This window comes from Poecilia formosa, unplaced genomic scaffold (assembly GCF_000485575.1).
Source record: "Poecilia formosa unplaced genomic scaffold, Poecilia_formosa-5.1.2 Scaffold292, whole genome shotgun sequence".
NCBI classification, from domain to species: Eukaryota; Metazoa; Chordata; class Actinopteri; order Cyprinodontiformes; family Poeciliidae; genus Poecilia; species Poecilia formosa.
In genome coordinates this window covers 211,111-223,676 of record NW_006800231.1, presented here as the reverse complement: position 1 = coordinate 223,676, position 12,566 = coordinate 211,111, and the positions used below count along the sequence as shown (strand labels likewise).

The 12,566-nt window shown below is 40.5% G+C and overlaps 2 protein-coding genes across 3 annotated transcripts in view; one reads left to right on the top strand and one right to left on the bottom strand.

Moving 5' to 3' along the window:
• Positions 1-414: 414 nt before the first annotated feature.
• Positions 415-8,362, bottom strand: samm50l (sorting and assembly machinery component 50 homolog, like). The gene is made up of 15 exons (XM_007572010.2): positions 8,182-8,362; positions 6,953-7,066; positions 5,688-5,789; positions 5,506-5,593; positions 5,313-5,419; positions 4,992-5,122; positions 4,788-4,875; positions 4,579-4,707; positions 4,397-4,468; positions 3,007-3,093; positions 2,757-2,827; positions 2,515-2,582; positions 2,285-2,431; positions 1,523-1,664; positions 415-1,436 (listed from the first exon to the last, which is right to left on the bottom strand). Exons 1-15 carry the CDS (start codon positions 8,200-8,202, stop codon positions 1,391-1,393), a joined length of 1,413 nt encoding a protein of 470 aa, XP_007572072.1. The 5' UTR covers positions 8,203-8,362; the 3' UTR covers positions 415-1,390.
• A 3,653-nt stretch (positions 8,363-12,015) lies between these two features.
• scube1 (signal peptide, CUB domain, EGF-like 1) overlaps positions 12,016-12,566 on the top strand; it is a 94,459-nt gene continuing 93,908 nt past the window's right edge. The window contains exon 1 of one of the 2 annotated variants that reach the window (XM_007572007.2): positions 12,016-12,324. In XM_007572007.2, coding sequence (XP_007572069.1) covers positions 12,237-12,324 — 88 coding nt within the window. In that variant the 5' untranslated portion in view covers positions 12,016-12,236. The remainder of the gene's footprint in view (positions 12,325-12,566) is intronic. The other variant, XM_007572008.2, reaches the window with a different exon arrangement.

The following is a 12,566-nucleotide window of genomic DNA, read 5'->3' as shown; positions in this document are numbered from 1 at the left end:
TTCAAGGAGTTTAAAGTGTCAAATTTATTTTAAGATACATAGCATGTTTATAACAAGTGAAGGCAAAATAGTTGATTGTTATTAAAAGGTACTATGCGCCTGGAAAATAAATCATACTGCCCCTTCAAAGGTAGTAGAGAAGCAATGTCAGGTGTTTATAAAATATCAGTAGATATTGGTTATTTTTCACCATAAACCTCAGTGGATGGATGTTATTGCCTTTACAACAGAATTTGACCGTCTTGGAAAGCTCCTCACTCTGGTTGAAGTAAGTCAAGCCTCTTTTAAAACTGGAAAAAAACTATTTCAGGCTCAGAGGGAAGGTTGACAAGTTTTTTCAGACATGGCAACCTTTAATCAACTACTTTAATACCTTGCAGACAATTACACCACAGTAAATGAAAAGGATCATCGTTTTTGTCCTGTGTTTTGTCCCATTTCTGTTCGGTTCAGACCTTGAGATAAATATTAGTTATAAGCCGTTTTTAAATCAATGGCTTGAATTGAGCTGACCTGTATTGTTTTTTTAATACCACTTATATCTGTTGAGCCTGGATGACAAAATCCATAAATAAAGATGGAAAAAAAATGTAGCAATTGGAATATTGGGTATCTGTTCAAATTGTTTGCATCAGTGCCTCTGTGGTTCTGGTTAACTAACAGAGAAGATCAGGTTGTTGTATATCCAGATGTTCACCCTGCATTCAGACTCTTCTACCAGTAAACTGAAGACAGCAGAAATAATTCAAGGGAGCAGCTAGGATTTATTAGTGAACATTTTAACATGAAAAAGAGAAGTGAGGGTAAAAACACCGCTGGTGGATGTTGCTTTGGTGACATTCCACCTCTCATCTGCAGTGTCTGACCTACATTGTTGTTGTGAAGAAATCAGAACTGATTTTCTCCAGGTTCTTCTGCAGCTGGTCAGCAGGATGAATGAACCAGACGGAGGATCCTGATGTTCAGCGTCAGGAACAAACTGTAGTCCTGAGTAAGAAACCAACGAGGCAACCTGCCAACAATCTATTTAATATTTGCCAGAAACTTTTACTTTTCACCAAACGGAACACAAAATACCAGAGGTGCAGATTACCGAGCAAAACACAACATGATTCATGTCCCCCAGTTTTACTTTTAACTCAGCTGAGTTGACGCTGCATGGTGGCTGGTAGTTTCCAGCAGCCGCTTGTGAACACAGGAAACCATGGCACAGAGGGGGGCGTGGCTTATTTTTCCGTAGCGTGAGCCCATGCTACTGTTTTTACACTCCCAAACAAGTTATAGGTGCAACCTGACAAAGACGCTCTCTCTATTCACATCAAACTCTGCAAGACAGGCAGGGGTCTGGGGGTCAGGGGTGAGGGAGGTGAGGGGGGGATGCAACGAGAAATCACAGGAAGCGAATTCCTGCTCCAAACTGGACGCCGTCACATATCCTAGGAGAGACAGAGGAAAAATGTTCTGTGATATTTCAGCAGAAACAGGACAAGAGGAGCAGCTGCTGCTTGGGTCATTGTCCCACCTGTCTCCACTCTGAACTCCCATGGGTACGCAGTAGTTCAGCTCCAGCCGGGCAATGTTCCCGAGTCGCAGCACAATGCCGGCCCCGTACGACCAGCGGATGCACTCGGCCAGCCTCTGGAGGTGAGCCTGGGGGCCTTCGCCTGCACGGGACACAGAGACCATGTCACCGCACAGCACAGGCAAACCTTCCTCACACATGTACTCTAGAGAGAGACCAGCCTCACCGCCTTGCACTAAGGTTCAGAATTGTGAAGTGGGAGAAAAATAATTCATACTCTGCTCTAGCGGTGCACCAATCAGGTTTCTGGCTGATTACCAATTCCGATTTTGATCGATTCCAATTTTTTTGGGCTGAAAAGTCGTCAAATATGGCAACAAAGTTGCTAAGTTGGCAACAGTGAGGTGACTATTGGTGTCTTCACTAGTCTTCAGATGACTGTTCCTAACTCAGACGTGGCTGATCGATGGTGAAGTGACAGCTCTGCTGGAACTTAAATATATCGACAAAGCTGCTAACTTTTTACACTGTGATACTGTGTGTTGATCAATAGCCTAATATATCAGTAACAGACGGAGACAAAATGTGAAAAAAAGGTTTCAGGGTAACAATGGCAAAGTGAGTCTCTCTCTAGTCAGATGGAGCTCAATGTTGAGATTAGAAGCCCAGCAAACATGAGCGATAAAAAACGGACACAAAAGACTTGGAACAACTTCATTATCTGAGCAAAGCAGAAGATGAGTCCGTCATCTTTCCACCCACCGTAGTTAAGGTTGCACAAGTTGCCTGCGTTGAGAAAAAAGTGCGTTCTAAAAAGGTCGCCGAAGCCTCCCTTGCCAGGCCTGAATGGTAGAGGTGTGTAGAGGTGCACACCGCCTGCCCAGTACGCCTCACCGCCCAGATAGTCACCTGAAACCCAAAGCACACAAACGCAACACATCAGCATTCTGCTTAAACCTAAACTCCACCAGTCATATCAGGCTTCGGTTTACCTTCACTCTGTGGCCCGATGCTGTACATCCCAAAGCCCCGGACACTGGTGGGACCTCCAAGGTAGAACCTGAACAAAAGCCGGCAGGCCACAAAGTTTTCATAAAACATGTCAGCTTGAACAGCTGCATATATTCAGCAAGCAAAACAAAAAAGTCTGACTACTAACTGAATAATCTGAAAACAAAAATAATTCAGACTGTCGTCAAATCTTGGCTTGATTAGATTTTAACAACTGGTATACCTGTCAGCGATGCAGGACGGCTGTCCTCTGAGGGGATAAAGCATACCCCCCCATAGAGAGGCAGACAAAACCTGACAGGACACAAAATATAGTCATTGTTTAATTCTGCTGAAAAACACATTCAGGAATAAAGAACAAAGCTTCGCTGCCCTCTTGTGGTTAGCTTGACAAAGCAAAAGATCAAATGACACCAATAAGTCAGAGTTATGATGTAAACTTAAACTTGAAAAATTAGTAATTTCCTTCGTACAGAATCCCAGAAAAGCTTTCGGTTTAGCTGAAGCTCAAAATCCTCTTTCAAAAAGCTGGCGTCTCCCCCGGTGTAACCAGCCAGTTCCTGCCGGACAAAAACACCAACAGATAGAGAATTAGAACCATGCTGGTCATGTTAGCGATACAAACTAAAGGAACTTTAAAGACAACATTTTTAATACAGGGAGTATTTTCCATCTACTTTTTAAGAAACTCTAAAAATAACAGTGGCTTTCCCTCTGGTTTTTAGTTAAAAATATATTTCATACTTCTTAGATAACAAAGAAACCTCATTTGGTGCAAAGATTTAAAGATTAAAGCTAACAAAAACATAGCTAGCTTGACTTCCTGGATTTTATGAGCGGTTCCATTTCACAAATTAAAACCAACCGTTCCAAGAATTCCCTTTGCTAGAACGCAAATCCATCTATGAGCTGAAAAAGTCCCATTTTTCAGAAGGCAAAGCTTAAATGAAAAGCAGGTGTAAGCTAGCTGCTAAGAAAAATCTGAATAGAAACTGGAAGGGAAACTAGCTTAAAGGTGTGAAAATGGAAAAGGAAGGAAATACGCCATGATTTGATGATGTACGCTAAAACTGACCAATTATCAGCAAATTAATTAACTTAAAGTCCTGCTTTTCTTTTCTCTTAAACCTCCTGAACATTTAGAGGAACACATAACAGAATGTTTCCATTCTGGGAATCTGTTAGCTTCAGAATCCACACTGAAGCTAACATTTTCTCCTTTTTTGTTCTTTAGGTTTTAAAGCTATATAAGGTAGGCTACCAATCAGCTCATTTTAGTTTCAATGGCGCAGGAAGACACAATACCATGGGAAAATCTTGCTCTGTTGCCCATCTATGAGTGTGACACTGTAGCATAAATAACTAGATAAAGTTAGCTGCCACAAACAGTTTGGAAATGTAAAACAAATGCTGCAGCATAAGCAATGGACACCATGTGCCTAACTAATACAGGATTAATGCAAATGTAACTTTAATACTGTGACCAAATAATATTATTTAGCTGTGCTATGCTATCTGAAGTAATAAAGACTCACTCACCTCCACATGTCAGATGCTGGAAACTAAAACTTACAGCCTAATCTACTTTTTAATCAATTCAGCTTACAATTACTTGATCACGAGAAAAGAATTCAGAAAACTGCTGTCTAATCAAAGCAGACGTTGTGTATTCTGACAGAATACACCCCTGATCCCAATATACATTCACTGTTCAAAACAGGAGTGCATCAAAGGCAATAAATATTACTCACTTAAAAGACATGTGATGTTTCTCAAAATCTCTTCTTACTCATGTTTACAACCAAATAACATATGATTTTTAATATACCAACATACATGGCAACATACTTTTTACATACAGACCTGGTTGATGCGAAGTAAGGCACCTCTGTTTGGAAAGATAGCAGAATTCCTCAAGTCGATGGACATAGAGTGCTGCAATGAAACCAACAGAGATTTAACTGAACAGAAAACTACTTAAAACTTAAGATTTCCCTTCACTTTTATACATTATTGGTTAAAAGAAACTGAGTTTTCTGCGTTACCGAAAGGGCAGATTTCAGCGAGTGGCCGCTTTCCTCTCGCACTGCGAAGGAGGCGCTGCGTGCCAGGCAGCCCAGTTCCCTCCACACTCCCTCCCACTTCAATGTGTGGCTGGTCACACCGAGAGGAAACTGCAAAGACGAGGCAAACGGGCACATCAGAGCTTAAATCTACGGGGTTCAGACTTAAAAACTCCCAAAAAACTTCTTACATTTAATTCTGCAGACAGGCCTCTGTCAGTCTCTTTTAAGGAGCTCCATGGAAACTGACCCGTGACTTTATATAAGTTCAGGGTGAAGCTGAAATAAAGGACCAGAGTAAAGGGAGTATCAACTTTTAAAACCACATAACATCCAGGAACCCAATAGATATAAATGCCTAATGGAACCTAAAGGAGAACAATGACGCCACGTACTTGCGTTCAAAGTATCCAGGTTGCGGTTTGAAGAACGACAGGCCGTAGGAAGTCTCCTTTGTCCCGTAGGAGAACTGGAAGGTGACTTTCTCAGCTCGGCCGAATACGTTGGGCAGCTTCAGCCCCAGAACCTGAAGGAGACGGTAGATGATACATGACCTGTACTTGCATAACACTTTTTCCAGTCCAAAGGACCCCAAATCGCTTCAGTCACCCGTCCATTCACACACTGATGGTGGTGAGTTACATTGCAGCCACATCACATTCAGGCTGCCTGTATGTACCTCAACAGCTGTGTGAAGTAAGTGGTGTGTGTCTCACCATGCTTCCTTCGTTGTTGCCAACCATAGTGTTGTAGCTTCCTGTCAGCCTCTTGATCTCCGTCACTTCAAAGGTGATGTCCAAGCCGTTGGGCAGAGCGTCTTTACCTGAGGGAGAGCCAATCGCAAAGATGATTCAGCTAAGCTGTGTGGTCATAGCGGACCAGCGTGCGCCTTTAAGTATGAACAGTTACCCTCTGACGTGTCGATGAGAACCTCCACCTCTTTGAACACTCCGAGACGGAGAAGCCTCAGTCTGGCAACGTGAGCTCTCTTCATCACCTGAAAAAGACCGGCACACTTATGGAACGCCACACACATCACACTGGTGTTAGAATACCTTAATATGCAGCACAGTCAGACAACTAATGCATACGTCAATGAGGTTCTTGGCATGGAATACATCGGAGATCTCGTAGCCAAGCAGATCCTCCTTGGTTCTCCCCAGCCCCTGGATGTTGACGTGCTGGACGACCACCTGTGTGACCAAACAGGATTTATGCATGACAACATGTCCAACAGACATGTTTTCTGACTGCAACATACAAGATCTGTAGACACTTTCAGAGAAGTAGCCACAGAGCTGAGATGGTCTAAAAAGTGGTTTATCTTGTACTCCGGATCCTTTTACCGGATATTCTAACAGATGCAATCACAACATAGAGGCACAATTCAGAAACAAAGTATTTTGGCTTGAGTGCAGTTACATTTTCAACAGAACCTGAATTCTTTAAGAATAAACTGAATAACAGTCTGAATCAATGTTCTGATGTTCATGTTGCTTAAAGAATTGGATACTTGCTTCATTTTCCTATTCTATGTTGAGATAATCCCAGTCTACTCTGGAGAGGCAGTGGGAGTTTTCCATCCAGGTTTGCTTTTAAAGAGTTGACAGTTAAAGGGATGATAACATATCCCTTTAACAAAAAATGATGGTACTTTTAAATGTTACTACTAGCTCAATATTGGCAAAAAATGTCCAACATTGATGAAACACACCTATATGCTACATATCGGGCAAGGATCAAATCCCAGACCCTTACATCTCTCCATCAGGCTTCCTAACCATACTGCCAGTAGAGATTTTTTAAAATGTATCATGTTAGCATGTCATAACAGTCATGAAACTGTCACACAGCAGCAGTCTTGAGTCAGAGGCTTCTTCAGATTTGTTGCAAGACTGACTGGTACTGGAGATCGTTCCTGCCCACAGCATCACCGTCCACAACGACTCTTTGAAGAGATTTGGATGTTAGGAGTTATGAGAACAATGAATTTCCCTTAGGATTAAAAATGTAGTCTATTGATCTCATTCACTATTTCACATATTTTGTGTCTTGTCACCCAAACAACTTTGTCATGTTTGAATTAATCACATGACTAAAGAAGGTGTCTCCAGCAGCAAAGCTATGGTATGAAAAATACATTTTAAAAAGTCAGCGTCTGGAGAATTCCAACAGTGGGAAAACACTGGCCACTCTGAAAGTTGGAAAAACTATTTCCCAGGTGAATTGTTGAATGATTTCCAGCTATAGAACAGTAATTCAATTTAAATGAAAACCTAACTGAAGCAAATGAACCGCTGTTGGAACTACGATTCAACACATTTTACATAAAGTAGAACTACACACCACTACTCACATCTTTGTTTTCCAGGACTTCCTGCTTGGACTCCTGCTCCTGCTCTGGAGGCTCCATCAGGTCATCGGGGTTGACGCCCAAATCGCGGCCATGCATCGGGAGCGGATCCAGACTCTGCACCGAGACCGAGTGACTTAAAACACAGATCAGTATGTTTTCTGTAGAAATGACTAGTGGACTAGTTCTGCACAGTGGAGTCTGGTGGCTAGTGTCAGGGCTGGGTTTTAACTGTATGGGCGTGTACATCGGCTGATCTCAATGAATTAGAAGATGATTGAGATGGTAATAGTAATTTAAAAGACATGCTTTAAACAGATCCATTTAACACAAAGTTATTTTATGTCTAATTTAGATAATTATGGCTTACAAACACAGGTAACATGGCCGACTGACTGATGTTAAACAGTCATGATCCACAAAAGGCCATTGCTAAGGAACTAGTTGTTCATAGGGTTTAATGGAAAGTTTAATGAAAGGAAAAATGTTGTAAGAAGCAGGGCAAAGAGCAGCGATAATTGTGGAAACAAGTTACAACTGTCAAATTTCTTGTGTTGAGACACAACATAAGAAATTTGCAATGGCTCATTTTGGGTTTTTATTGGCTGAGTGTAGGTCTGTTAATCCAGACATACCTACAGAAAGTCTCCACTCTTTGATGAGTGCTTTGTATTTTATTTCAAAATGACATTGAGTTTTTTGAAATTAATTGATCTATAATGCTCAGATAAAGAAGACAGAATTGGGCGGGGCGCCGAGAGGAGCGTTTAATGTCCAGTGATCACTGAAGGTTAAAGAATACACTGTGGCAATATGAGACGTTCAGGTGAGTAAAAATAAGCTATGTTAACTCTGATATATTAGATATTTTACGATAAAATAAGACAATGAATTTTAAATTTAGTTTGCTTCTTTAGCAATGAGACCGTGATTGTTTTTCTCAGTAGATAAAAACAATAGCTATAAGAAGGACGGAAAGGGCTGTGCATTTTTAATGTCTTACAGTCCGTGAAAGCATCACTATATACACGATGCAGCAATGAACGCGGCTTTAAACCTTCGGACAGATTAAGCGGCATAAGTCGACATCCTTGTTGGTTTTCTTAAAATCGACAGTTTAGCTAAACGTGTGGTGCCACGGTGCAGCCTTCAGCCCTCTGGCCACAGCAGAGCAGGGAGGTCAAGTCACTATACGTACGTCCACTCTCACTCACAGAGCTACAGCGGTTTACCTTCGCATGGACGGTCCCCATGGTAACCAGCCGCTCCAATAAACCTCCTCAGAAAGGCTTTACTTCACAGTAGAAGAGCGAAAAGTAAGAGCTGACAGAGGCTACTGTCTCTGGTTCCAAGCCCCCTTCAAGGGAGACGCCATGACAGTTGCTGAGATATCGTGCTGAGTTCAAATACACTTCGTACTGTAGAGTAGACACGCTTGAACTCCGACGTTTTTAAGTCCGCAAACTTTTACAAATGAAATTGATTTACATCTTCTGTAACGTTAACTTATTTCACAGTCTTTTCTTTTTTACTATTATTTTTTTTTAGTTTGTCACTGTCGTCTGATTTTATTGTTGCAACTGTAATAAACGTGTGATGCTGTTTTAAATCGTTTTTGGCAGTAATTTTTGTAGTTTCTAAAGTACACAATGTCTGACAATACATTGTCTATTTTTGTTTTAATGTGATCCTTGAGGTATTTTCCCTCTTGCTAAATTTAGAACATTTAAGTCCAGGTATTATCAATCTGCGTCCCATGTTTCTAAATCAAAAGCTGTCGTAAATACACACTCAGTTGTCTCTACTAATAGTAGAGAATTTCATAATTTTCTTTTAGGTATGTATGGCAAAACGTCAAAATTATGATGAGGAACAAAAAACATCTTTACCCTCCGATGGTTTGCTAGAACAGGCTTTTTTTTAGTGCCCATAATTTTGAAATACTGGATCTTTGACCTATTTGATCCTCACTTGAAAACGGGGTAAGAGATACAAGAGGCCTAGAATGAATGAACACCAAAAAGAATAAACTATAACGAAATTAATAAGTGGTATTATTGCGTTGATGTCAAAAGGCATACAAAGGGTTAGCAAGTCAGAAATGACCAAGTTTCCTATATTTTTGAACGCATCACTTTGAAACCTCTCATTGATTGGGCAGGGCCCGGAATGCATTTCCAAATACAATCCAGAAGATGGCAGTGTTTTCTTTCTCATTGTTGATTCGAATCATATTCATTTCCAGTATTCAGAAAAAGGATGCTCTCTTTTTTCATTTCAGGTGGCCTAAAAATGAAGGAACCATTCAGTGTTGGGATGGGGGGAGGTGAAGGTGGGGACAACCATGAAACTGTCGTGTTTTTACTCGAGCCTCGTGCAACACATCAAAACAACCAGACACACCATAGACACGTTAAACTTCATTACCGAAGCCTGGCAGAGTAAAGTATAGGTGACATCCCAGGTCAGACTGAATTAATTTGTGTTTGTATCCTGCTGCTAATTCCTTCTGCAGCATAATAATAATGGTTTATTTCTACAAATAAAATCCTGAAAAGTAGGGTTTTGCATTTGTATGAAGCCCCATCTTAGTCTGATAACCTCAAATAAACTGCAACCAATCGCCTTCAGAGGTCACCTAATGAGTAAACAGAGTTCAGCTGAGTGTAATTTATTCTCAGCATAAATCTTGTTGCTCTGAAACTGGTTTCAGAGGTTTGATAGAGAATATAAATAAACAAATGGCATCATGGAGACTAGGGAACACAGCAGACAGGTCAGGGAGGAAGCAGTGGGGAGATTCAGACAAAAGACAAATTTAAAATCTCGTGTCCTTTTACTTCTGTTTCAGTTTGTGTATGTCCCACCAGGCCCCTGTAATTTAGGAGCCAGAAACCTTTTTGGACCTCGGCTTTTATCATTATTGACTGTCATTTCCAGCTTTGGACAAGTACTAATACTTTCCGATTAATATTTTAACTTTAAATCTTTAAACGGTTTTTTTGATTTCTATTTTCCCCTGATAAAATTCTGCTAAATACACCTGTAAGGAAATTGATGTACAATATTGACTTCATGAATCTACAGTCATATTCAGCAATTTACTATAACCTGATGAGTCTCATCACATTGAGTATCTTTTGAAAATTAAGCAGGTATGAAAAATAATCTTCATTAACCACACACTTCTGCTTTAATTTTTTTATTATTATTGGTCTGATATAACATCCTAATTGTAAATGTCATGGTTTTACTTGATGCAAGTGAAAATGATTATAAGTAATAGAAATAAATTCTTTCAGCCATCCAGCTGTGTGCAATTACTCCATATAATGTGGTTCACTTAGTGATAATATATGGGCTTTTATAATTTACTTCATGGGTTTGTTTAAAAACAGAAACTAAACAAAATGACAGCGCCGTTCTACTTCTTTCCAGCAGGGGGCGCCAAGTTTCACAAAGTTGACCAGCAGTTCTCTAACCTTTGTTAGTGAGGTCAGCGGTTCGTCAGGAACAGCCATGACAGAGACAAAAAAAAAGACTAAACATGTCATGTTTTCAGGAGGAGTGGGCGTTTAAATAAAGGTTTCTGCTTCAAACCCAGATTTTTATGTAAACCTTGAGGTTGTAAACTTATGTGTGGAGCATTTCATCATGCATGTCTCTCCTGTATAAGATCACTTTAAAGATGCTTTTAGGAGTGACAGCTGACTTCCAGTACATTTTGGGCTGTATTGAAGAATCACACTAGGAAGGAAGTTTTGATCAAGAAACACTTTGAATTTACCATTGAAACAGGAAAAAAGCAGAACCATGGAGGAGAAAGAAATCCTGCTGGGATGCAGAGGTAGAGTCACAGAAATACCTTCCAAATCTGGAGTCTGAGTCTTGATCAATCATAATCAGAAGCGAAAAACCAGTATTTCCTATAACTCATAAATTCAAGCCTTTTCCTTATTTCTTTTGGCTTTTTGTACGCGGCTAAATGAGATTTTGGGAAAAAGACGACGCAACAGCCCGCTGTGTGCATACCTGACACTGAGAATTGTTGTCAGTGTGGAAAGATTTTTCAAACCCCGTTAAACCTTTGATATTTTTTTTGAAAAGGTTCATAACTAGGAGGAAATGGTAAATAACGTCCCACTGTTGTTTTAGGAAAATGTTCAGAGTCAGAATGTTCTGCTCTGGGTTTTATTGAGCCTCTGATGCCTGAGCTGTTATTGCCTGCTAACTGCCTTGCAGACATCCTGGTTCTTCTCTGGACATGACGCGTTTTTTTAAAGAATGAAAAATACAATTTAATAAAAACATCCAGAGAGTAGCTAAGACCTGAAATAAGTTCTGACACAAGCCTTATATCTTTTGTAAAAGAAAAAAATGGCAGCACTAGGCACATTTTAGAAAAATATTTATTTTTGTCGTTGGCAATGTGGCTCTCTGCCCAGGGTGGCAGGTTCTTGGGAGACGTCACAACAATTTACAACAAAGCAAGTTGGAACTTGACAATATTTTCTACTGCATATAAATATATAGATATACCTGTACACTACGGCTTGTTGATTATTTGAAAAGTGGGGTCCTTTAAGGCAACTTTACCTTTTGTTGTTTTTTTCAATTGGCCACATTTGATCATTTTTAGCTCAAAATCAGAAATGTTAAAAACTATCAAACTTGAACTCAATAAATTGATACACTTAGAGATTTTTGTTGTGTACGCAGCATAATGCTGCCACCACCGTTTCACGGGGTGGGTGCTGTTTTCTGGGTTGATGGGGAAAAAGTTACAGTGTCACTCTGAAAGACTTGCAGTTGCATTTGTAGCGAAAGGTGATTGTACAAGTAATAATAATCATAATAATAATTAATAATTTTACTTATACATGTTTAAGATTTGACTTTATTATATCCATTTTTTTACATCCCCCACCTCCTTGTCATGACTCTGCGCTCCATCCTCTCTCTCCTACCGGCACGAACAAACCAATCAAAGAGCTTCATTCTCTCTCTCTCTCTCTCTCTCCCCTCCGACCCTATCCCCACCTCGCTCCCACCCCCATATGCTGCCAGTCCACTTTAAAAAAAAAAAAGAAAACGGAAAAAAAAACGGTCCTCCTCCTCTATCACAGACACACACACATTCACGCGCGCGCGCGCTTGCACACGTATTCACACCACATCCATACACACGCATGCACGTGCAAACTTCCACAGTCGCACACACACCAGCGGCCAGTCCAGGTCTGAAACCCGTCAAAAGCCCCGCTGGATCCTCACATCGCCTGTCAGCATGCGGAGCGCTTGTTTTTCCCGGGACGTTTGTTTGTTTATCCTCCTCATAAATACTTGCAGGGTGATGGGGAATGTCGGACTCGCAGGTAAGAAGCTCCCCTTTCTCCTCTCCCGTATCACTCCGTCTCGGATCCCCCCTAAGACTTTCTGCTTTTCGGCGGCTTCTTCCCTTTTACCGGTTTCTTTTTTCTCTTTCCTTTAAAGGAGGAAATGATGGGAATATGAGTGTCAGACTGCGAGACATATTCCAACAGGATAAACTTCTAAAAAAAAAAAAAAAAAAAAAAAAACCACCAAACAACAAGAAAGAAAAAAGACAAAAAGAAAA

Excerpts from the sequence above, each read along its gene's own strand:
- samm50l (XM_007572010.2), bottom strand. The coding sequence starts at position 8,202 with ATGGGGACCGTCCATGCGAAG. Across the intron at positions 4,469-4,578 it reads CGCTGAAATCTGCCCTTTCG|CACTCTATGTCCATCGACTT; the intron begins GTAACGCAGAAA and ends GTTTCATTGCAG. Across the intron at positions 3,094-4,396 it reads CCTTACTTCGCATCAACCAG|GAACTGGCTGGTTACACCGG; the intron begins GTCTGTATGTAA and ends TTTGTCCGGCAG.